The 22,413-nt window shown below is 54.0% G+C and overlaps 9 protein-coding genes across 9 annotated transcripts; 5 read left to right on the forward strand and 4 right to left on the reverse strand.

The window, feature by feature from the left end:
- Positions 1-941: 941 nt before the first annotated feature.
- BZA05DRAFT_248925 (Cse1-domain-containing protein) lies at positions 942-4,656 on the forward strand. The gene is made up of 7 exons (XM_051480009.1): positions 942-1,285; positions 1,375-1,517; positions 1,578-1,745; positions 1,806-3,298; positions 3,351-3,433; positions 3,495-3,798; positions 3,851-4,656. The coding sequence occupies exons 1-7, from the start codon at positions 1,216-1,218 to the stop codon at positions 4,485-4,487; spliced, it is 2,898 nt and encodes a 965-aa protein (XP_051341190.1). The 5' UTR covers positions 942-1,215; the 3' UTR covers positions 4,488-4,656.
- BZA05DRAFT_392419 (tRNA uridine 5-carboxymethylaminomethyl modification enzyme gidA) lies at positions 4,638-6,754 on the reverse strand. The gene has a single exon (XM_051483099.1). It carries the CDS (start codon positions 6,527-6,529, stop codon positions 4,826-4,828), a length of 1,704 nt encoding a protein of 567 aa, XP_051341191.1. The 5' UTR covers positions 6,530-6,754; the 3' UTR covers positions 4,638-4,825.
- A 348-nt stretch (positions 6,755-7,102) lies between these two features.
- Positions 7,103-8,191, forward strand: BZA05DRAFT_248982 (uncharacterized protein). The gene is made up of 2 exons (XM_051480010.1): positions 7,103-7,519; positions 7,553-8,191. Exons 1-2 carry the CDS (start codon positions 7,172-7,174, stop codon positions 8,006-8,008), a joined length of 804 nt encoding a protein of 267 aa, XP_051341192.1. The 5' UTR covers positions 7,103-7,171; the 3' UTR covers positions 8,009-8,191.
- A 272-nt stretch (positions 8,192-8,463) lies between these two features.
- On the forward strand, positions 8,464-9,184 carry BZA05DRAFT_443395 (uncharacterized protein; the record flags this gene model as incomplete). Its single annotated transcript, XM_051486841.1, has 3 exons — positions 8,464-8,658; positions 8,715-9,030; positions 9,090-9,184. 3 exons carry the CDS (start codon positions 8,464-8,466, stop codon positions 9,182-9,184), a joined length of 606 nt encoding a protein of 201 aa, XP_051341193.1.
- Positions 9,008-10,241, reverse strand: BZA05DRAFT_392422 (thioredoxin-like protein). Its single transcript, XM_051483100.1, has 3 exons — positions 9,879-10,241; positions 9,364-9,822; positions 9,008-9,310 (listed from the first exon to the last, which is right to left on the reverse strand). Exons 1-2 carry the CDS (start codon positions 10,124-10,126, stop codon positions 9,426-9,428), a joined length of 645 nt encoding a protein of 214 aa, XP_051341194.1. The 5' UTR covers positions 10,127-10,241; the 3' UTR covers positions 9,008-9,310; positions 9,364-9,425.
- A 479-nt stretch (positions 10,242-10,720) lies between these two features.
- BZA05DRAFT_392425 (uncharacterized protein) lies at positions 10,721-12,169 on the forward strand. Its single transcript, XM_051483101.1, has 3 exons — positions 10,721-11,529; positions 11,592-11,709; positions 11,868-12,169. The coding sequence occupies exons 1-3, from the start codon at positions 10,813-10,815 to the stop codon at positions 12,035-12,037; spliced, it is 1,005 nt and encodes a 334-aa protein (XP_051341195.1). The 5' UTR covers positions 10,721-10,812; the 3' UTR covers positions 12,038-12,169.
- Positions 12,170-13,169: 1,000 nt separating this feature from the next.
- Positions 13,170-14,694, forward strand: BZA05DRAFT_392427 (ClpP/crotonase-like domain-containing protein). The gene is made up of 4 exons (XM_051483102.1): positions 13,170-13,622; positions 13,690-13,841; positions 13,903-13,978; positions 14,046-14,694. Exons 1-4 carry the CDS (start codon positions 13,593-13,595, stop codon positions 14,532-14,534), a joined length of 747 nt encoding a protein of 248 aa, XP_051341196.1. The 5' UTR covers positions 13,170-13,592; the 3' UTR covers positions 14,535-14,694.
- A 1,010-nt stretch (positions 14,695-15,704) lies between these two features.
- Positions 15,705-16,143, reverse strand: BZA05DRAFT_249021 (uncharacterized protein). The gene has a single exon (XM_051480011.1). The coding sequence runs from the start codon at positions 16,105-16,107 to the stop codon at positions 15,829-15,831; it is 279 nt and encodes a 92-aa protein (XP_051341197.1). The 5' UTR covers positions 16,108-16,143; the 3' UTR covers positions 15,705-15,828.
- Positions 16,144-16,389: 246 nt separating this feature from the next.
- On the reverse strand, positions 16,390-19,788 carry BZA05DRAFT_443399 (armadillo-type protein; the record flags this gene model as incomplete). The annotated part of the gene is made up of 8 exons (XM_051486842.1): positions 16,390-16,605; positions 16,654-16,763; positions 16,823-16,977; positions 17,041-17,441; positions 17,499-17,777; positions 17,837-19,395; positions 19,457-19,661; positions 19,735-19,788. 8 exons carry the CDS (start codon positions 19,786-19,788, stop codon positions 16,390-16,392), a joined length of 2,979 nt encoding a protein of 992 aa, XP_051341198.1.
- Between the last annotated feature and the right edge of the window lie 2,625 nt (positions 19,789-22,413).

Below are 22,413 nucleotides of genomic sequence, written 5' to 3' on the forward strand. Positions count from 1 at the left end.
TTTCGAGGTCCGAGAGTGCTTGCTTTTCTTTCCGTCCGACCTCGAGTCTTGCAGTAACTAGACGAGCTGGGGCTCGAAATCCTCTGTGACGACTCAGGATCATGATGAGGTATACTGGTGGGGTGTTTCCGTTGGTCGTGTGAGGGTCTGATGACTTGACTCCCTCGGAAGTACATACCAATCCGACTGACCAAGTGACTTCTCCGTTTGCGATCAGAAAGCTCGGCGTTGTAGCCTACGAGTGCTTCGACAACCACCATGGTCGTTGGAATTGAAGCCGATACCGTACTACCATTGGCCTGGTAGCAAGGCCTCTGCATGGTGACAATACCTGTAGCTCTCCAGTGGATGCGAACATGTACTCTTCATAAGTACCTGTCTGAGGAAGAAGTGAAAACCCTTTCCGCACATGTCCCTTCAACCGCGCAACCGGAAAGAAAATGAGCAAAGGTCTAGAATGTCGCCCTCTGTGATGCAATATTCCCTCGCTGGCGCCACACCTCTCCACCAACAAGCTCTCTACTACCTACCACGCCGACGCAGCGACGATAAAGTAACGCACCAGAACCTTGTGAGGGAGAAAATAACGCAGTGCGGACTTTGGTTATTCGAACAAATGGTAAGCATGCACAGTCGGCCATCTGACGGAAAGAAAGGGAGCAAGTAGATAAGACTGGCTCTCTTCCTTGCTACGCCCTAAAGCCCACAAAGGAGTTGCTCTCAAATCCCTATGACGATTTTCTTACGTTGTGGTCCCGTCGATGGAGTGCGGTATTGACTTTCGTTGGTTTTTTTTCTTCAGTGGCGAGTCAATTCATTTTAATGGTAAAGTCAATGCGTGCGCACATGGTAGTCAATCCGTTTTTATGGCAAAGTCAATGACTGCTTATGGTAATCAATAACCGATATGACTCGTGTAGCGCCGGCGAGGGCATCTTGCATCACAGAGGGCAGAGGCGTTACATCTTTTTGTTGTACTTACAATGGCATTTTTAGACCTTGCTCAGAAACACTCACTCGGGGCTCGGCAGACCAGACAAGGCTACCGCACGAAGCACGTGCGCAATCCATGCCTTTGTTGGTTACCCGGAAACAATTCGAAGGCTTTTGGCGTCTCGCGACGCAACATGGCAATTGCTATTTCAAACCCCCCACTTCACTGCCAACAATCTAACACACCTCTTACCATCCCCACAACATTCCACAACTTCCGTCATGACTACCGAGGTTTCTGAAATTGGAGATCTTCTCAACAGATCCCTGATTCCTTCGGAGAACAAACAGGGTATCATAGCTCTTTTCGATTTCTCTGCTTCATCTTTGTCGCAGCTATTTGCTTTTGACGATACTGATCTTTTTTGATGTAAAAAATAGCCGAGAAGTACCTACGAGCGATCGAAACCCAGCCTGGATTCGCATTGAAACTACTGCAGCTTGTTGCGTCCGATGCACCGCAAATGAACACTCGCCTCATGGGCGCCCTCTACTTCAAGAACTTCATCGGCAGAACGTGGACGGTAAGCAGCCGATCGACGAGGCTGCTGGGAGGCAGGTTGCTGATTCTGCGCTGATATCAGGATGAAGAAGGTGTACACAAGCTGCCGGCGAGCGACGTCATTGCGATCAAGAGCGAGATCATCGGACTCATGATCTCGGTGCCGACGAATCTCCAGGTACAGCTCGGAGAAGCAGTCAGCATCATTGCGGAGAGTGACTTCTTTGAGCGATGGGACACACTTGTCGAGGTGCGTTTTCTTCGAAGATTCCGATGTTGATGGGGAGCCTAATTCCGGTATCGCTCGTAGGACCTCGTTTCGCGATTGACCCGCGACAACCCCAAAGTGAACAACGGAGTCCTCCAGGTCGCGCATGCCATCTTCAAGCGGTGGCGACCTCTATTCCGCTCCGACAACCTCTTCACCGAAATCAACCATGTACTGGAGCGATTTACTGCTCCATTCCTCGAGGTTTTCCAAAATACCGATGGTCTGATCACCCAAAATGCCAACAACAAGGCTGCTCTCAAGGAGCTCTTCCAGACACTGACCTTGGTCGTGAAACTCTCTTTCGATCTCAACTGCCAGGATTTGGCACCTGTCTTCGAGGAGAACCTTCCAACCATCATGAACATCTTCCACAAATACCTCACATACAAGAATCCGTTGCTAGAGACGGACGATGACGATGAAGCTGGGCCACTCGAACGAACAAAGAGTGGGATCTGCGAACTTCTCGTACTTTTCGCTGGGAAATACGAGGACGTATTTGACAACATGCTGCAGAACTTTGTCAATTCTACTTGGGCACTTCTCACGGAGCTAGGCCCTGAGCCCAAAAACGACATTCTCGTCAGCAATGCTCTGCATTTCCTGACCGCGGTCGCAAGATCGCCTAAACACGCGCAGAACTTCAACTCGGAAGCCATTTTGACACAGGTGGTGGAGAAGATCGTCCTCCCCAACATGGCTCTACGTCCTTCCGACATTGAACTGTTCGAAGATGACCCAATCGAGTTCATCCGAAGGGATCTAGAAGGGTCAGATAGCGATACTAGGAGACGCTCTGCCACTGATTTCCTCCGCCAGTTGCTTGACCAGTTTGAAGAGTTGGTCACTGGGGTGGTGGGGAAGTACATCACTCACTATCTCCAGGAGTACAGCGCAAAGCCTGTGGAGAACTGGCAATCAAAGGATACCGCATTGTATCTGTTTGCCTCCATTGCGGCTCGGGGATCAACTGAGCGAAAGGGTGTTGTCCATACTAACGTGCTCCTGGATGTCGTTCAATTCTTCCAGAATAATGTTGCTGCCGACCTTGTAGCGTCGGCCGACGCTGTTCACCCAATCCTCAAGGTTGATGCCATCAAATACTTGTACACTTTTAGAAGTCAATTGACCAAGGCTCATCTGCACGATGCGTTCCCCTTGCTTGCCAACCATATGGCCTCCGAAAACTACGTGGTCTACACCTACACAGCGGTTACCATCGATCGCCTGCTTGCCATGACCGTCGAGGGTGTGCCAGTGTTCAGTTCTCAGGATGTCAACCCACACGCAAAGAACATCTTGTCTCACCTTTTCCGACTGATCGAGCAAGGCGAGACTCCCGAAAAGATCGCGGAGAACGAGTTCTTAATGCGCTGTGTCATGAGGATATTGATTGTTTCGCGAGACGCTACCGGTCCACTTGCGGAATTCGTTCTCACCGAACTGTCGAAGATCACGGCAGAAACCAGCAAGAACCCGAGTAACCCGAGATTCAACCACTACACCTTCGAGAGCTTGGGTGCTATCATCAGGTTTGTCCCCATTCCATCACGAAGTTGGAGAGGTAATTCTGACGAACCGAAGGTTTGCCGCTCCATCAAATCCCGAGAGCTTGGAGAACGCCCTGCACGACCCATTCATGTCCATCCTTGGAAATGACGTTACTGGTTCGTGGCTACTCTACCTTCCTACCATGTCGATTTACCAGTCCGCTGACGCGACTCTTAGAATTCATCCCATACGTCTTCCAACTTCTTGCGTTGCTTTTGGAGAGTAACCCCCAAGCGCCACTGCCTCAGAGATACAAGGACCTCGTTGGCCCTCTCCTTACACCAGCCTTGTGGGAATCGCGAGGCAATTCTCCTGCATTGGTCCGCCTACTTCAGGCGATCATGGCGCGCGGAGTGAGTGTGATCACCGAAAATAACCAGCTCACCCCTATCCTCGGTATCTTCCAGAAGCTTGTGTCATCCAAGATTACGGAATCCCAAGCCTTTGACCTTCTGGAGTCGCTGTTCACCTACTTCCCTGCGTATGTCCCTTGATGTCAGGGTTGACGTTTCAACACTGACCTTTTTTTCCAGCGCTGCTCTTCAGCCGTACATGAAGGACATCTTCATCATTCTTCTCACTCGTCTGAACGGCTCCAAGACCGAGGTCTTGGCACAGAGGTTCGCGCGCCTCTTCCACTTCCTCTCTGGTAAGGAAGAGGTCGGCCCCGACTTTGTCATTCGGGCAATCGACTCCGTGCAGAGCGGTATCTTCGGTCAACTATACACCGCCATCTTGCTTCCCGACACACAGAAGCTCAGCCGACCAGCCGACCGCAAGATCGCCGTCGCAGGATTGACACAGCTGATCGGCTCCTCGGAAGGCTTGGCGGGACCATACCACACGGCCTGGGCCAGTACGGTGACGGCGCTTCTCAAAATCCTCGAACTTGCGCCCGTACTTGTCAAGGACGACCCTCTGGCCGACCTGCAAGGGGCAGATATCGACGACGTCAGCTTCGGCGCTTCGTTCGCACGCTTGAACACCTGCAAGAAGCGCGCGGTCGACGTGTTCCCGGATGTGGTAGACCCCCGGAGATTCGTAGGTGAGAAATTGGTGGAGGCGAACACCAAGACGGGTGGAAGGGTGGATGGCTGGATCAACAATGAGCTCAGCGGTGAGGCGAAAGAGTTGCTCAAGAAGTATATGATGGCCACCGGCCGAGTTTAGGCTTAAGCTTTAAGGGATCAAAAGGGACTGCGATTTTTCGGTGATTTTCGTCGGATTGGTAATTACTTTCTTAATGTACTTAGATCATGGGCATGTAAAACCATTGATACCATGTTATTTGCAGAGTGATAGGTAGGAGATGTGCGCGACTAATCTTGTTTTGCCCAACATCACGGCCCTTACCTGTAGTGAACAATGTTCCAAAGGTGAAGAGGGATACCTGCACAATCCCTATGAGTTTCCAAAACACCAGATTACTTAGGTACCAAAGCATAGATAACGCCGCCACTCCAAAATGACACCAACCTATGATACAAATACTCGACCTCCGCCATCGTCTAGGCAGCCACCGTAGTTAGAGTCTCCTTCCCACTCTCCACTCCCAGACCTATGTCCACGCCCACGTCAAGCAGCCCCCTCCTCAGTCTCTCCTCCTCCATCACCACCTCCTTTGCCTCCTTCTTCGCGCGTCTCGTAACATAATGCAGCAACTGTATGCAGCCATTTGGCGTGACACCCTCCACGCGGCGCGCCTGGCCAATATTCTCGGGTCTCGTCAACTCCAGCGCCCTCCTCTCCTCGGTACTCAATCCGACGACAGCGGCGTACTCCATATCGCCAGGGATCTTGAACCCCTCGTCCTTCAAGAAGCCCTTTACGGTGCTAGCCTGAGCGGCGACGTAGGGCGCATACGCCGCCTCAATCTCTATGCGGCGGCGGATCGCGTCGGGATAGTTCTTAATCGCGGGTATGACCGCTTCGAGCTGTGCCAGGCCAACGTCTTTGACCCGCAGCATGTCGAATGCCGAGCGGCGCTCCGTGTTGTCTTTGATCAGAAAGCCGAGGCGGATCCACGCTGGCGGGCTGAGGCGCGTGTTTTCGAGGGTTTCGCGCAGCTCGTTGAGAGTGCTGGATTCAGCTGAGAAGGAGGCCCAGCGCGCGTCGCCCACCGCACCGTGTTGTCGCCCCAATGCGGTCAGTCGCTTGTCGGCGTTGTCTGCTCGTGCGCTCATCCGGAACTCGCTACGGCTCGTGAACATCCGGTACGGCTCGGATACGCCCTTGGTGATGAGGTCGTCGATCATGATGCCGATGTAGGCGTCGGCGCGGGAGATGATCATTGAGGGCTTGTTTTGGGCTGAAAGGCCGGCATTGATTCCGGCGATTATGCCTTGTCCCGCAGCCTCCTCGTAGCCCGTCGTGCCGTTGATCTGTCCAGCCAGGAAGAGACCTTTGAGGAGTTTTGTTTCCAGTGTGGCGCGCAGCGAGCGCGGGTCAACGTAGTCGTATTCCACGCCATAACCGGGCTGGAGCATGGTGACGTTTTCGAGGCCGGGGATGGTGCGGAGAGCGCGCTCTTGCACTTCGGGGGGGACAGTCATGGATATGCCATTCGGGTACACGACGTGGTCGGATATACCTTCGGGTTCCAGCCAGATCTGGTGGGATTGGCGGTGGCCAAACCGGATGATTTTGCTTTCGAGCGAGGGGCAATACCGCGGCCCTTTGACGGTCTCGCGGATGTGGATGGTCTCGTGCAGGTGCGCTTTGATTATTTCATGCGTGGCCTCGGTGGTCTGCGTTCCCCAGCAGTGCAGCTGCTCGTCGATTGACACTCGGGAGTTGAGGAAGGAAAAGGGTGTTGGTGGTTCATCACCTGGTTGTATTTCCAGCGGTGCGTAGTTAATTGTCCGTCCATCCAGCCGTGGCGGAGTGCCTGTCTTCAGCCGTCCCATCATGAACCCCGCCTCCCTCAGCGATTTGCTCAACCCAAACGTCGCCGCCTCTCCCATCCTCCCCGACGGAAACACCTTCATCCCCACATGAATCTCTCCACCCAAAAACGTGCCAGTAGTGATAACCACGTTCTTCGTCTTGATGACCTCGCCACTCTCCAGTCTCACCCCCTCAATCGCACCCACCTGCCCATCCGCACCCACCCCGCCACTCCTATCCACCACAATATCGGCCACACTCCCCTGGACAATCTCGAGGTTCCGATACCCCTCCAGCTCTTGCTGCATATGGATTTTATAGAGCATCCTATCGATCTGGGCCCTGGGGCCCCAAACGGCCGGACCCTTGCGCTTATTCAACACTCGGAAGTGAATACCCGCCTTATCCACGATCCGGCCCGCCACGCCGTCCAACGCATCGATCTCGCGGATTATCGTGCCCTTCCCGATGCCGCCGAACGAGGGGTTGCACGAGCATGTGCCGATGGTCGAATGCGACGGCGTGACGAGTGCCGTCCGCGCGCCCGTGCGTGCGGCCGCTGCGCACGCTTCCGACCCGGCGTGCCCGCCACCGATTACTATTACGTCGAATTCCCGGAGTGTAGTGCTGCTGCGGCGGGCGTCAGAAGTGGGCCTACGGTTGGGAAATAGAAGCAGTACCTGAGGTCGTTGGAAAGTGTGGCTAGCCCCCGGGATCGTGGTGGGAGCTTGCGTAAAGGCAGCCGTACCAGGCGCCGTAAGAGGCCGGCAATGTTCATGGAGGCGGTGGAGCTTGATGGCGAGTGACGAGAGGAAGAGAAATGTTGTGCGCGTGCATGGGACATTTTTAGGTAGCACTTGAGCTAACACGGCCAAGCCACTAGGTAGATCTCTAACTATGTCCACACCCCACTACCGGGGCATCATTGCCATCTCCCCCGAAGGCCTCACCGCCGCCAACAGGAAGAAATGCCACCTCCATCGCCGCTCACACCCGTCCAACTCCAGCTCCTCCGCGACGACAGCGACCTCCTGCACCTACTCACGCACCGCAACAAGAACCAGCACCGGCTGCTAAAATGGTGGCAATGGCTGAGCACGCTTCGGCGGCACCTTCGCAAACTCCTTGCCGAGCACGACGCGATCACGGCCGCAAAGACTACGCCGAACCGGAATTCCGCGCTGGCGAAGTTTAAAGACCGCCTAGGATTTATGCGGAAGGTGGTGGTGCCGAACGCGTACGACGCGTTCGGGAGTGTGGTGGGGATGAAGAACTTTGCGACGTTGGGGTTGGTGCTCATGGGCGTGTTGGCTAGGGTGTGGAGGGTGGTCAGGCCGACGGGGGAGGAGGTGAAAGAGGAGAAGGAGGCTATGGCGAGGGTACTGGCGCTGGAGGAGGAGAATGCGGCGGATGAGTTGGGTGTGGTGATCCCGCGAGAGGAGTATGCCGGTGGAGACGATGATGGTGGGACAATCATCGACCGAGCGGAATACGACAGGCTAGCGGCATCTCGGGAGGGAAGTGATAATACAGGCAAAGAATATGGGGACAGGGAGAGAAAGAAAGCTCCCTCTGAAATGAAGCCAGGAGATGCATCAACAAAAGGCCAATCACTGCCAATACGAACCCAGTCACAGGCGAAGGCATCAGAGCTCTCAGCTCCGGCTGAGAGGGTCAAGAAGACGCCAAAGGAAAATAATAAAACTGCGGTCAAGCGGAAATCGGACGCGACGGAACCAGAAAAGAAAAAGAAGAAGAAGAAGAAGGCTGATGATATCGACGATCTCTTCAGCGGTTTGTTCTAGGTTGCTATGCAGCATTCGGAAAGGATGATATTCTCGCGAGACATTCCCGGTTCCAAGCATGGTTTATCGGTGATGTCTAAAGGTGTGTTTCTGTATATATATTATGCCGTTCTGGGCAGTTTGGCCGCGAAGGCACCGGCTTGGTGTGGTGGAACTGGTGCCAAATGGTGACTTGGAATCTCTAAGGATAGCTGGGCACGTTCCTCTGAATAGGAGTGCAATAGTACCGGAGAAGACAGTCCTGGGCTCCCATTGTAATCAACTCATTCAATCCTTCTTTCTGTAACTTCACCTCCACTTCTACACATCCCGTCTCTTCCACGTGGTCCGCCAAGTCTTTGGGCTGCAAGCGGCAAGCTCCATCCATGCACTTCTTTGTTTCCACTGCCAACCTTCAGCTTCAACACCCTTTCGGCTTCCAACGCTGTACCTTGCTTCTGACGCAAACCGTCGACATGTCCTCTTCCTCCTCTGCTGCTGCTAGACCTTCGGACCCCTCAACCGGCGTTCATTTCCGTCAAGCCTTCAGCTACAAAGACCTCGACGCCGATGGCCACCACCAGGATGTTGTCTATATGGACGACCAATCACAAGAACAGCTAATCCAAGAGCTACAAGAACAAGACCTAGCACACAACGAATTCTATAGCGTAGGTATCTTCAGCTCCCATTGCACGGCCCACCAGTAACCGAGCTCCTTTCACAGAAAGCACTCAGGCTCCTGACCGCCTCGGCGATTCCGTACTTCGTGATCCGATGGTACTTCTACTGGTCGGCGGGCGGCTGGGTACTCAACAACAACGTCTTCTTTCTCGGCTCACTGGTGATATCGTTTTCCTGCGTGCCGGAAGTAACAGCGGCGAGGCACCTCAGACACCGGGACGAGAGACGGACACGGCTGCAGACTGGGAACATCATCTTTAGCTGTCTCTTGTGTTTCTGGACGTGGACGAAGATTTACTCGCTCGGTATTCGCGAGGGGCCGGGAGTCCACGAGGAATATGTTTGTGTTTTTCCGTTTTGTAAGTGCTCCCTGTAACAGAAATTGATGAACGGAGTGCTGATGAGGTGGATGTTACAGTGATAGCAGTTATGGGGTATGGCATGGAGAGGATGATGGAGGCCGTGAATTTTGGGGAGTTGGAGCATTTGAGGTACCAGTACAAGGGTGCTTGATTCATGGGGTTGGACTTGTTGTGTTGTGCTTCTCAAACACATCTCCGCCATGGCGCACCGTGATCTCTTCATTCCTGCCCAACCGTAGTTTCATAGCCGCCGATTCAGAGATACAGCAAAGCAAGACTACTAACGATCGTCAACAACAAACCTCCATCAGTTCATTTGAATGTACTTACCCTCCACACCCATCCGCCTTCGTGTCAGTCAAACGGCGAACATCCAATCTCTCCTACCACCTCTAATCCCAATCATCTCCACTATCCTCATCCTGGACCTCCTCCCTCCTCCTCGCCTCCTCGTCGCCCAGAAGCCCGCCATCCTCGGCGAACCTCACCCTCTCCAGGACACCCGCATCCACCAGTAGCTCCTCAAGCCTAACAGTTCTGAAAGAATCCGAATTCCCCAGCCTCTCAAAGCCCTCTATCCTTGCCACCTGTTTCCCGTCGATAAACGACATCAAACAAGGCAACACACGCACGCCCAACCTCTCCACCAGGAACGGAGCCTTCTCCACCTCAATCCGGACGAATCGACACTCGGGATGCTTCGGTGCTAGCAGCTCCAGATGTGTATCTAGGATCTTACACCGCCGGAAATCACTGTGGAAGAAGTGGACGACGCTGTTTTTGTTGTTTCTACACCCGCCGCCATCAGCCCCCAATCCCATCGTTACCGCGGCGGAGAAGCAAACGTGGTAATATCCATGACCGCCTTCTCATCCTCTACATTGAGATATGTTCCGCCGCCACCGCTGCGGTGCGCAGCCGCGCGCGCAAACTCGTCGTGGAGTTGCTGCAGACGCCGCTCGCGGAAGCCGTCGAGCGCGCTGTCTTCACGCTCGAGCTCGGCGAGAAGCTCGTCTTCGTCGTCAGAGTCAGCGCGGTCCCGGTCGAGAACTTTGGTTACCGTTGCGTCGAGGGGGGCGGTCGGGGTCGTCATTTTGGTGAATGGTTAAGGAGAAGTTTTCGTAGCGGAGTGGGATGGGGATGGTTGGTTCGCCGCTCTGCCTCTGCGCTTGATGCTCTCCCCGCGTTTGTGACACCTACTAACTAGCACACCCCACTAACTTGCGGAACGATAGTTATGCGAGCTGATTCCACGTGCTATGTAGCTTTAGGAGAAGGCTTCGGAGAATCCATTCTGTGTACGGTGTACCATGGTGCTGTAGTTACAATTCATCCATCTTCCCCGACTGCTGCTCTTAACTTACGATTATTTCTTCACGGTAGCAGCGGTAAACAAAGAAAGTACAAAAGCTATCTCCGCGACTGACCAAAACAAAGGACTTGAGGAAATAGTCAATTCGGATCGGTTATGTAATTCAATGAAGCCGATCCCCTTTCCGGGCCGTTGCTCATTGAAGCTCGGTCAGTTTTTGTTTTTAAACGGAAAGCTACCCTTAACAACGAAGTATCCGGTCCTTAACATACCTATCTCGATTATCCAAACTGCGATGATGGAGGGGATATAAGATTTACTTACTGAAGTAGTACTCCAACGTTAATCCGGCTCGTGAAACATTCCGGCCCGGCTCGGCAGCAGTGACGTAGCCGAATGAGTCTATCCAACACTTGTCCGTCCACCCCACCACCCCACCAACCCGCATCCCACCACCACTCCACAACATGTCACTCCCGCGTCTACCCTTCTTATACCCGTTCCTCCGGCGCAGCATCGTCACAACACCGCGACGATACCGTCACGGCTCCGCAGTAGAGCCGACACAGCTCCACCCTGACCCGCCGCCTACACCTCCGCCGCCCCGAGGCGACTCCGATGTCCGGGGCCCCGGGGACGATGTAACGGCGGACATGCTCGAAATCGCCGGGCGCGACCCCGCCGATCTCAAAGCCGAAGACGCTGCGCCAAAAACCGATGAGACCTCCGTCCCACCGCCGACGACGCCGACATCGTTGGCAGAAACCGACCGCCCTTTCGCGCCCCGCGACTATACCCACCACTTCGACACGTACACCTCGGTACAGCGCCTCTCCGCCGGCAGCTTCACGCAGTCGCAATCCATCGTAACTATGAAGCTCCTTCGCGCACTGCTCGACAAAAACCTTACCGCCGCAAGGGAAAACCTCGTGAGCAAATCAAACATTGAGAACGAGACGTACCTGTTCCAGGCTGCTTGCTCGGAGCTGAGGAACGAAATGCAGAATGCGAAGAATATGGCGGTGGAGGAGCTGCGGGGTGAGAGGACGAGGATCCAGACCGAGTTCGATCTGCTGAATCAGAAGTTCCTGGCTGAGATTATGGGACTCAGGGATGAGCTTAGTAGCATGTTTAATGATCGGAAGATGGTTACCAGGGCGGAGCAGAGGGCTATGGAGAACAAGGTACGTCTCGGACTGCGAGGTGAGATGTTGGAAGGGAGGGAAGGCTAATAAGATGGCGGCAGATACAAGAGTTGAATTATAAGATCACTATCTTGATCAACAGTGATCTCAAGTCGGAGATTGAAAAGCTACGGTGGACGACAACCAGACGGGGATTGATAGCAATTGCATGCCTGGCTTGTAAGTTCTCCCCATTGGACATCTTAATAGCCCGTGCCATCCGTTGTTGGCCTTTGGACCGTCCGAAAAGACGGTGGTATCTCAGCGGGGGGACGTTTTGTTGTGATGCCTATCATCCTTCCCTCTCTCTTCCTCGATGATGTACTGACACCGAGTAGTATTCGTAGTAACCTCCATCCGAGTAAACAATAGCTCTCACGACCGAGCCAAGAAGAAGAGCAAGAAGAAGGAGCGCGAAGAAGAGGATGATCGCCACGAGAAACCCTTCGACCCAGTGCCAATCCCCGGAGCGGAAGCTGCAGAATCCGGCCTGGTGTCACTGGGATGAACAAGAACCGTCTATCTTTTGGTGTTATCGTTTTTTGCGAGATACCTCTCTACCCCGAGTCTTCGTGTATAAATATATCTGTACGATAGTCGTTGTAACCAAGAAAACTATATACACATGCTATCCAACACATCGCTTCCTCCTGTCGACCGCCCTCCTTCTCCGTCCCCTTAGTCCTCCTCAACTCTCCCTCGCCCAACGACTCAACGTCATATTCTTCGCCTGATACACGCAAACTCTCCGCTGTTGGAGAAGTCTTCCAACTAGACGGCCACCGAATCCTTGCGCCATGCCGAAGCAAATAATTCACCTTCGCTTCACCTCCACTATTCACCGCGAGACATAGCGCCAACACCTTCTGCTGCTCCCAAGACCGGCAATCTGTCAGCAACCGTGCGGCTACATGTCGACGCTCGGGAATAGTATGCGGCCCAATGCAGTGCGGTGTCCGTGGACTTGGTGGCGCCGCGTATCGAAGGCACGCGTGGGAATGTGATGCGGAAACTGCGGTCTTTGTAGAAGCGCTTTTCGAGGACGGGGATTAGCAGCGCGTGCAGGACGCTGCGGCTTGCAGGTGGTAGTGAGCGTGAAGAGCGAACTGTCAGAGAGGTGGAAAGGGACGGATTGGAGGAGCTCGTGGCCAGAAAGCGAGTGATATATTACAATACCCCCTCTTGCTGCGTACCGTTTGAACCGGCGCAGCAAGTTCCACGGGTAGGAATGCGCTGTTCCCTTGCGCAGAGACGTATTCCTGCATCATGGCAGTCTTCCACTGTCTGTATAGGGCACTACCTACACAGTGCTTCTCGGTAGAATTATGAATCATCGTTACTTGATATGTGCCTCTGTAGCGGCCCAGCGGAGTAAGACTTCCAGCTCCCAGTCGGTCTTCTGTTTGGTGCGACATCAGCAGCTACCTCGTCAGGTGTGTTTCTTGCCGCGGCAATTGCTACCTCGCCAGTTGCCATAGATTCCAGTACAGCCGATTACTCACGCGTATATTGCAATCGTCCTTCTTCTTCACGGGGATTCTGCAAGCTTCAGTGTTCCTACGTCTCGGTATAGATCGGTTCCGTCTCGGGAAGGCTGAGAGCATCGCTCTCATTGTCGTCACCTATGCTCATACATGGTCCTCGAGTGATTGAATATGAATGACCTCTTCTCCGTCAGGCCAGTGTCTACGCTCCACGAACGGCGCAACCATTGCGAGTGCAGCCTATGATCTCAAAATCCAGAGCAGTGTTGAACTCCCACTTTTCTCCCTATCAGCATCAACGTGTGGCTAGCAGGCTGCTTCCATGCGCCACCACAGCCACAATATCACGGGTAATCAGCTCCAGCCGAGGCACCGCATCCCAGCTCGACGGGTATCCCGCTCCAGTGCCGGCGATGGGCACCAGGAACGGAGCATGCTGTCTTAAAGCTCCCCAGACCCCCACAGATTCTTCTTTCTCGCTGTAACCGTCCGTCCGTCCTTCCGTCTGTCCATATCGATCCGTAGCAACACCACTGCACCACCACTACCGCACCACCACCACCGCACACAACCGCAACCATGGCGCCCGTCGAGCTCTCCGTCACCAAGGTACCAACTACCCAGTTACACCGGACACCCCCCCGAGCTCTAGTTACCAGTAGCTAACCGTCACCAGAACATCGCCACCATCACCCTCAACTCCCCCGAAAAGCTCAATGCCCTCGACCTCGACGGCTACTTCGCGCTCGGCTCGATGCTGCGGCAGATCGCCGCGATGCCCGAGGTATCGATCACCATAATCACTGGCACGGGGCGCTTCTTCTCCGCGTACATAGGCCACTCCCCCCCGCACGCACGCACACATCGCTAACCCCCCCCCCCTCCGTAGCGGCGCGGACGTGACCTCGACCACAACCGACGCCTCGGCGCCCACGACGTCCTCCTCAGCCGACGAGACGCGGCGGGTACTGGTTCCGGCGGTTCGCGGCCAACAACATCGACCTTACACGGGCGTTATTTACGCACCCGCAGATACTGATTTTCGCACTGAACGGGCCCGCGGTCGGGCTGTCGGCGGCGATCGTCGCGTTCGGCGACTTCGTGTACGCCACGCCGCAGACATTCGTGCTGACGCCGTTTACGTCGCTGGGGCTCGTCGCCGAGGGCGGCGCGAGCTACATGTTTGTGCGGCGCATGGGCATTGCCAGGGCCAATGAGGCGCTCATACTCAGTAAGAGGATTCAGTGCGAGGAGCTGCTGCAGTGCGGCTTCGTTAATAAGGTGTTTCCGCGCGAAACGTTTGCGAAGGATGTCAGGGATTATATAGACGATGCGTTTGGTCCCCACCTCAACCATGAGAGCATGATGCAGGTTAAGAAGTTGGTGCGAGAGGGCTGGGAACGCGAGCTGGAGGCGGCGAATGTGCGCGAGGCCGTCACCGGCGTCGAGAGGTTCATCAGGGGGATTCCTCAGGCGGAATTCGCGAAGGTCGCTAGTGGCCAGAAGAAACATAAGCTGTAAATACGGTACGGTACATTACGTACACACTTTTTAAAAGGAGGGGTGCGGGATACCCGGGGCACTCATGTAAGAGAGAGAGAGATCTTCAGTTTATTTCGCATACAGCCTATCTGGACTATGGCGAAACGGGGCACTCATGTATTTTAGGCGTTTAATGAACAACTTTTGGAACATCCGAGTGATCCACCATGCAAGCCCGGCAATCTAAAAAGCACTCTACCCATATATACAACCCCCCCCCTCTCTCGGCGGATGATCGCCATGCATCCGCACCGCACCGCGAAACCCCAGGCGCGAAGCGGAAGCGAGTGTCAAACCCCGGCCCTATGTATGTATGTATGTACCGTATCCGGTTGCGAGACACTACAAGGTAACAAGGCAGGTGATCTGCAAGACTGCAAGTCTGCAACGGCGCGGGAGGCGGGAGGCGGGACTTGCATATCATACACACATATGTACACTCATCATATGTACATACATACATAACCAGCCCAGATAGCTGGGCTGGACGGGTTCGCAAGAAAGAGAAAGAAAAGAAAACCCGCTTGCTGCCGAGCGGGAGCGGGAGCGGGAGCAGTGGGTCCGTGTATTAGGTGTTTCGGCACCTGGTCTGGTCTGGTCGCCTGAGCTGTGAGCTGTGAGCAGTGGGCAGTGAGCAGTGGGCCCCCCTCCCGGCCGTTGCATAATTGCATTAGTGTGCACCGCTGAGAGAGAGGGTGCAAGTGATGGATGGATGCTGCATAGCCACTGCCGGCCGGGCTTTGCATGGCTATATATCCCGCAACACCTCCAGTCCCACATGTAGGGTACTTGTGTTGGATGTCGCCATCAACCAAAACCCCGCGTTCGTTCACATGTGCAGCCGCAGTCTTGCGGAAACAATCAGGAAACAATCAAATCAAACCACCAAAGCCGAATTTTTGGATTTCCGTCTGTACAATGACAATTAAACAACGCACACACAATCTCCCATCCCTTCCCCTTCCCCTCTCCTCTGCTCTCCTCTGCCACTCTCCTCTCCTCTCCTCTCCTCTCCTCGGTCTATGACAACCTCCCTCTCCCTCTCTCTCTCTCTCTCTCTCTCTCTCTCTCACTGTCTCTTTTCCACGGCCAGACCCTGACTGAATAAATCGTAAACCAATATGCCATACCAAGTATCCCCCCAATCCCCAATCCCCAATCCCAAACACAAGGAAAAGGAAAAAAAAAACCAAAACCAAAAGAGAAAAGAGAAAAGAGAAAGAAAAAAAAAGGTGCCCCTAAAAAATAATGTATGTACCTTCAAAAAAAAAAGCTAGTATGGGTATGAGACAAACAAGAAGGAGAAGAAAAGAAAAAAAAGATAGGCAAATCCCCAAACAGTCCGTTTTTTTTTTACCTGGGACAAAATAGACGCTGAAGATAATAAAAAAAGGAAAAGGAAAAGCCAATATAGAAGGGAAAAAAAAAAAAAAAAGAAGGGGAAAAAAGGAAAAGCCCTAATAATAGACAAGAAACAAGTGTGGCTAGCCCATGGTAAGTGGAAGCCTGAAGATACACAGAAAGTGTGAAGATGAAAAGGTAACGATATCATGACAGAATTGAACAGAAAACAGCCCGAAATGTAACCCCCCCCCCCCCCCCCCCCAAACCAACCAACCAGACAAACTACCCACATGACCCCGTGCGCGCCGTAGATACAAGTAGATAGACCCAGCGCATGAAAATTCAAGACAATATGAAGTGGCCCGTAGTAATGCAGCAGAGAACAATCAGCAAAGCAGACAAATCGCTATCCCCAACCCAAGACGACAATCATTCAGGAAACCGAGCAAAGGAAAGAAAAGAAGGGCAGAAGGCGTTTTGTCCCCATGATCTAGGGCCCGTCGATCTGAACCTCGACTCCACCAGCCGCAGGCTTGGGAGGGGTCGCGGGAAGTCCTTCGCCGGCCGAACTAGTGCCCGTGGAGGGGGTTACTGAGGAATCTGGCGACTGGCAACCAGTGGTGAGCAATGGAGGCGTGGTCAGTGCCGACTCCAGGGGTGAAGTGGCTTGGGGAGTAGAGGCGCTGTTGAAGATCAATTTCTCAATCTGCGCCATGTTAGTCCCATTCGTTTGCTTGACCCGGGCAGGGCGTACGGCATTGATCTGTTTTCCGAACGTGAACTTCTTCAATGCCTGGAGCTGCGGCTTGATCTGCTCGACGAGCGTCTCACGATCGGCGCCACTGAGAAGCGTAAGAAGTTTCTCTGCAACGTTTGTTAGAATTATGCAGCAAGAAAGAAAGCAATATTTCGGTGGAACGTACGGATCACGTAATTGCCGTATTGATCCCGCATAAGCAGGTGCAACGGTGAAGTACCGTCAGGACGCAGGGCTGTGACGGCTCTAACAATCTCACGCTTCTGTTCCGCATTCCCAAAGGCTATGCTCTTCTCAACAACGTTGGACGCGAACTTGTGTCTTGAAACGCACCACGATCAGCGTAACGTTCATCGGCGGAGCTGAGAGAGAGAATATCCTTACTTGGAGAATTGAAAGAGCTGACCGGTGACCATCTGAATGATCTTCGCGCGGTCCTCCGGCTTGCCATGCTCAATCACATGCTGGGTCACGTAGTTACCGTACTGGTCCTGGACGAGCGAAAAGGTGCAGGCGTGAAGTTCCTTCAATATAGAGGCTTGGGCTTCCTCATCGCAGTGTTCCAACATGCGCTGAATCACACGGCAGCCATACGGGTGGGTTGCAAGAGTCTGGACCTGGCCCTTGAATGCCGAGATGATGAATTGGATGTGCTCGGCAGGAACCCGTTCGATGGCCTTTTGGACCACGTGATTGCCATTCTGGTCCTTCACGCATTTGAGAACATGGCCATCAAGCTCTTTTACCAGGGTGGATTGTTGATCCGTCAATATGTGCTCGAGAGCCTATTGAAAACGTTAGCCCATCGTTCGCTGTGTTGACACCCCTGGGTGACCCCGTACCTTCTGGACTACGCGACATCCGTACATCTGCAGCGACAGAGTCAAGACGTGGCCCTCCATCTGCTTTGCCAAGATGCTCTTCTGCAGTTGATTCCCATGCTCGAAGAACTTCTGGATCACGTAGTTCCCGAATACATCGGTCATCAGCTGCAGAGAGTTCTGGCGTATCTCCTTGAATACGACTTCCTTCTCATCACTGTTGGCCGTCTCGAGCTTCTGCTGGATGAAGCGAGATCCATGCTGGTCGCCGCTAAATTCCACAACGTGCTGATAGATGTCCTACTCGTGTCGGATCAGTATCGAGGTGCTCCAATACACGGGGCAGGTGTGATTGTTACCTTCAGCTCGTAGCGTCTGTTCGACTTCGAATTGGACCTGAACTCTTCGAGGAGGGCACTCCTCAAACTACCAAAGTCATCGTGACGCCTGGGTGGTGCAGCTTGCGCTGGACCCATCAGAGGACTCATCGATCCGGGGAACGTGGGCATCTGCATTCTGGTGTTGCTGTACGCGCCAGTATAGTCGTAGTTGCCACTCGTTGGCACATATTGCTGGGAACGGTACAACGAGTCACGCATCAGCATCGCCGGATGATGGTTCTGTTGCTGCTGTTGTTGCGTCACCAGCAACTGCTGACGCAGTTTTTCTGGATGGAGACCAATCTGACCGGACGGCGTACGGTTGGTGGAGCCTCCACGAGAGGGAGAGCGAATGCCTTCCATGCCGGAGGGCGGAGTTCCAGCTGGATAGTACGGGCTGCCCAAACTTCTCCGATTGTAGTCCTCACCGGGAGACATCGCCCCATTGCGCTCGTAGGACCGAATGCGCTGCTCGCCATAACCATCTCCGAATTCACCGAACTGATCGTTGTACTGATCCTGTCCACGGAAGAGAGTCTCATCGGGAGACCAAGGGGACGAGCCATGCGATCCCTGGGCAGCGTGTCTCTGGTACGCAAGTTCCCCGAATTGCGGCTGCGGCGGGTAATTGATATTGCCGGTGGGCGGCGTCTGCGTGGTGAATGCAGGATACGGAGGCCGCTGCCTGGCTCCCTGGTACAGGTCGCCGTCGTCCTCGACGGATAGTTGACTGACCTGGGCGATCATCTCGGCGTTCCGGGTCTCACGGCTCAGTTCCGGGTATCTGGTTTGGGAGTAGGGCTGCCCTTGAAGGGGATGGCCACCGAGCTGGGCTCCGCCGTGGGAAGTCGGCATGTGGGTGTATGAAGGGTAGCCAGCACCGTTGGGTGGTGGTGACTGATCCGGGTTGTAAGTTGGGGGGGTCGAATTCGCGCGCTGCTGAGGGGGCAGGCTCTCGCTACGGCCAGCAGTGTTCAGGTGATCGGCAGAGGGAACGATCCCTCGAGAGTTCGAGAGACCACGCCCTCTACGCAGCTGATTGTGCTCATCGCTCTCCATAGCACCCGCCAACACGGACCCCAGATGTCGTCCACCACCAGTGTTGTTGGCGCCACCGAAACGTTGACCCCCAAACTGACCCATCTCCATGGGTCGCCCACGGTTGTTTTGAAAGTCCAAGGCATCTCCGAAGCTGGCGGACGAAGGGTCTAGGTATCCTTTGCTACCCGGGGATTGCGTCAGGGTTGTCCCGCGTCCGACGGCTGCCTGTCTAGGCATAGGATAGAAAGGTGATGAGCTCCTAGGAATCTCGGTCGACTGCTTGGGACTCTCATATTTTGGATTCGTGCGCATCCTGACGGGAGACCGGGAGAGATCTGCTGCAGCCACGTTGGTGATTCCGGGCGACGTTGCTTCTCCCGACCACATTGATGACTTGTTCCACGTGTCATTTTCGAGCAGCGCCGATGAACCTTGTTTTCCATCGAAAGCGCCGGCCGAAGCACCAGGCGGGGGATAAGAATCGTCGGACCCGGGACCTTGTGCTGCAAGTCAGTGAAAAATATTCCTAGCAAACCGGAGAGTGTGCATGCGACATACCTCTACGATCAGTCACGCCACCACCACCACCGCCAAAGCCACCTCCGAGACTACTGCTGGCGCCGGCTCCGGGAGGCGATCCCCAGATCGTCCAGCTCGGCGGGTTGTTCGGAAGCCCTTGCGACGGAGCTTGTGAAGCTGTCGTGGTCTCGTCGATCGAAGCGCCGGGCGATCGGGTGAAGTCTGTAAATCGACCTCCTCTCATCTAGAATCGCATTGTCAGTCCTTGCCCGACTCGTTTGCGGCTGTCGCGGACCGGGGGGAGGATCGCAACGAACATTGCTGGTGCCAGCCGCAGCACGCGAAGCTGCCGTGGTCTGATGATCCGCCATGTCGCGGAAGTAGTGCGATGTACGTTTGTTTCACTTGCTCTTTCCGAGTTTTTCGAGGTGTCGAGAAAATGCAGGCGGAGCTTACGAAGTGTGTCGCGAGGCAGGGTATCGGGCGGTGTTGTCGAAGAGGGTAGCAAGAAGGACGATAGCTCGATCGATTCCCAGCACTACTGGTAGGTTCGGTTTGTACAAAGATTCGGTGTGCGACGTGGGTTTGTACAAAGGACCGAGGTGGGGGGAGGAGCAGGAGGATGATACGCGTCGCTGTTCGAGCTGGGTGATGGAGCGGGGCCGAAACTACAGAGCACGGTCTAGTGTCAGCCCTATGTTCGTTCGACGGCAACCCTCGTTCGACAAAAATCCCCACGCGAAATCGGTCGGTAAAATTGGTTAAGCTTACCGAGTAGCGGAGGGTCCCACCCAGTAGTGCAGTTCTCGCAGGCGATGTCGATGTGATTTGCTTGAAGAGAGGCTTCCCGATTTGCAGTTGCGAGTTGCAGGCGCTGGGTAGAAAGAAAGAAAAAAAGATTTGCTGCGAATGGAAGGGTTGAAAGGATGTGAAAGGAAGCTCTGGAAAGGAAGCGGGGAGGAAGGATGACGCTGGTCGTTGCTTTTTGGGATGGTTGCCTATTGTTTTCCGTTCTAGGCTGACCGGTTCGAGACGTGAGAAGGTGAGTTAGGTTTGGTGCAGCAATTGATTGAATGGCCAGTCGAGGAGGGGGGTGTTTCGGTGATTGCAAGGAATGAGTGATAGGTAGATGAATATGCGTGTAGTGCAAGAGTCGGATTGAAATTGGGGGCAGGAATGTTAGGTAAGGAGTAAGGTGCAAGCTGGCTGTGAGAATGAGAATTTGGAATAGGTATGTCGACTCTCGAGGAAACCGCTCCGAACGAGAAGTGAGGCCGACGAGATAATCGAATGGTATTCAAACAGCGAGCAGCAACGCAGCAAATATCAACAGCAGTCCGAACACAGCAGCCAGGCTTCCAAAATGCCGACAGACAGCGTGGTGACCGGCCCTCCGCCCGATTGAATGCTTAACAGGTTGAAGTTGTAGTCATGCGGTGAGAGTTCCGACGATGAAATGCAAGGGGTAGGACTCCGAACAGCTGGAAAGGACCGGCTTGACGGTGAGGCAAGGCGTTGAGGAAGCCTACTACGAAGGCGCCGGTAGCGGGGAAGATGCCGATGTCTGGATCCAAAAGGTAGGCTTCGTCGACGGTAGTGTAGGGTTGTTTGGTGTGATGTTGTTTGATATGAGTGTAAATGCTGCGGTGTAGATGCTGAGTGTAGATGCTGAGAGTATGGGTGAGAATGCGAATGTGTCAGTGGTAAGGCAGGGCGGGAAGGAGGAAGAAAGGAAGGTCTGGTAGTTGGTGTGGGTGGGCGGGGTGATTTCGATGCAAACGGGTTTCAGCACGAAGAAGTAGCACTAGGTACCTTAGGTACTTCTCATCCACCCTCTTGTTCTCGGAAATACCGTGCTAAGGCGTGGACAGTCAAGTCAGACTGGACGGCCACGGGCCAAAGCTGTGGCCGGCCATGAATGCAGTGTCCCTCCGAGAGCGATGCACAGCAAACCGCAATATGTAAGGACTGAAGATGGCTGCAGAATATGGCAGCTAACAATCTGCCTACCACACCTCCACCTCTTGTGACGATGGCCGCCTGCTGAATGTCCACGGCCCATATCACGGCAAGTTCAAGTTCAAGTTCAAGTTCAAGTTCAAGTTGAACCGGCGACGGCATAGGTTAAAGTGCACGGAAAAGTGGGGGGAGCGGAGAAGCAACTGAGCGATTGCAAAGCAGGGTTGCCTGGGTTGGTGCTTGCATTTCTTTCTCTCTTCTTCCATCTCCAACCATCGGAGACCATCACGGCAGCAACCACGGCCCTTTTTTCTGCCCGTACGTTTCTTTGTCCGACCTGGGATCCAGAGCACGCAGTGGTCCGTGGTCCGTGGGCCGTGGTGTGTGTGAGCAAGGTGTGTGCTCGGAAATAAGTGGACTGTGGTGGTGGTTACTGGGTTAGCTTCTCCAGATGTTTTCCCGCTCTGATCTGAAGGCGGGTGTGCGAGGCTGCAGTAGTGCCTACCGAAATAGTTGTCCGATTGGCAGACATGTATGTGATGTATGTGGGTTAGGTAGCTCCGCTTGGGATGGATGAGGGGGAAGCGAGAAGAGCAGCACAGCGCAGGATGGCGGATTCTGCATTGCCATTCGACGGCCGTTCGCCATTCTCCTGTAGGTACATACACCCAAGTAGTTGTCGTGTCACAGACGAGAACCCCCGCCGGTTTCTGCTGCTAGATCACAGATCGACGAGTGTATCGGTATAGATACCGTAACTTGCTCTAGAATCAACCGTCAGAGCTCGGCACATTGGACGGCCCTCTTCGAACGCCTAATGGAAGGGCTGGAACTAAGCACTCACTTCCCATCACTCGTTAGCACAAGGAAGTGCTGCGATTGCGGTTCGACATGGATCGTGAGATACTCAATGATTATTAAAAAGAAACCCCCTCCAAAAAAACATGGATCGTCAGAGAATCAATGTTTAAACAAAGAAAAAAAGGAAGAAGAAAAAAACACTGATCGTGCGCATGCAACGGTACATTGATGATCCC

Source organism: Tricharina praecox (genome assembly GCF_024521635.1).
Source record: "Tricharina praecox strain CBS 144465 chromosome Unknown BZA05scaffold_7, whole genome shotgun sequence".
NCBI lineage: Eukaryota > Fungi > Ascomycota > Pezizomycetes > Pezizales > Pyronemataceae > Tricharina > Tricharina praecox.

Excerpts from the sequence above, each read along its gene's own strand:
- BZA05DRAFT_248925 (XM_051480009.1), top strand. The coding sequence starts at position 1,216 with ATGACTACCGAGGTTTCTGAAATTGGAGATCTTCTCAACAGATCCCTG. Across the intron at positions 1,746-1,805 it reads GATGGGACACACTTGTCGAG|GACCTCGTTTCGCGATTGAC; the intron begins GTGCGTTTTCTT and ends TATCGCTCGTAG. Across the intron at positions 3,799-3,850 it reads CTGTTCACCTACTTCCCTGC|CGCTGCTCTTCAGCCGTACA; the intron begins GTATGTCCCTTG and ends CTTTTTTTCCAG.
- BZA05DRAFT_392419 (XM_051483099.1), bottom strand. The coding sequence starts at position 6,529 with ATGCTCTATAAAATCCATATGCAGCAAGAGCTGGAGGGGTATCGGAAC.
- BZA05DRAFT_248982 (XM_051480010.1), top strand. The coding sequence starts at position 7,172 with ATGCCACCTCCATCGCCGCTCACACCCGTCCAACTCCAGCTCCTCCGC. Across the intron at positions 7,520-7,552 it reads TCATGGGCGTGTTGGCTAGG|GTGAAAGAGGAGAAGGAGGC; the intron begins GTGTGGAGGGTG and ends ACGGGGGAGGAG.
- BZA05DRAFT_392422 (XM_051483100.1), bottom strand. The coding sequence starts at position 10,126 with ATGACGACCCCGACCGCCCCCCTCGACGCAACGGTAACCAAAGTTCTC. Across the intron at positions 9,823-9,878 it reads GCGGTCATGGATATTACCAC|AAACAACAAAAACAGCGTCG; the intron begins GTTTGCTTCTCC and ends CGGCGGGTGTAG.
- BZA05DRAFT_392425 (XM_051483101.1), top strand. The coding sequence starts at position 10,813 with ATGTCACTCCCGCGTCTACCCTTCTTATACCCGTTCCTCCGGCGCAGC. Across the intron at positions 11,530-11,591 it reads AGAGGGCTATGGAGAACAAG|ATACAAGAGTTGAATTATAA; the intron begins GTACGTCTCGGA and ends AGATGGCGGCAG. Across the intron at positions 11,710-11,867 it reads AGCAATTGCATGCCTGGCTT|TATTCGTAGTAACCTCCATC; the intron begins GTAAGTTCTCCC and ends GACACCGAGTAG.
- BZA05DRAFT_392427 (XM_051483102.1), top strand. The coding sequence starts at position 13,593 with ATGGCGCCCGTCGAGCTCTCCGTCACCAAG. Across the intron at positions 13,623-13,689 it reads TCGAGCTCTCCGTCACCAAG|AACATCGCCACCATCACCCT; the intron begins GTACCAACTACC and ends AACCGTCACCAG. Across the intron at positions 13,979-14,045 it reads CAGCCGACGAGACGCGGCGG|ATACTGATTTTCGCACTGAA; the intron begins GTACTGGTTCCG and ends ACGCACCCGCAG.
- BZA05DRAFT_249021 (XM_051480011.1), bottom strand. The coding sequence starts at position 16,107 with ATGATATCGTTACCTTTTCATCTTCACACTTTCTGTGTATCTTCAGGC.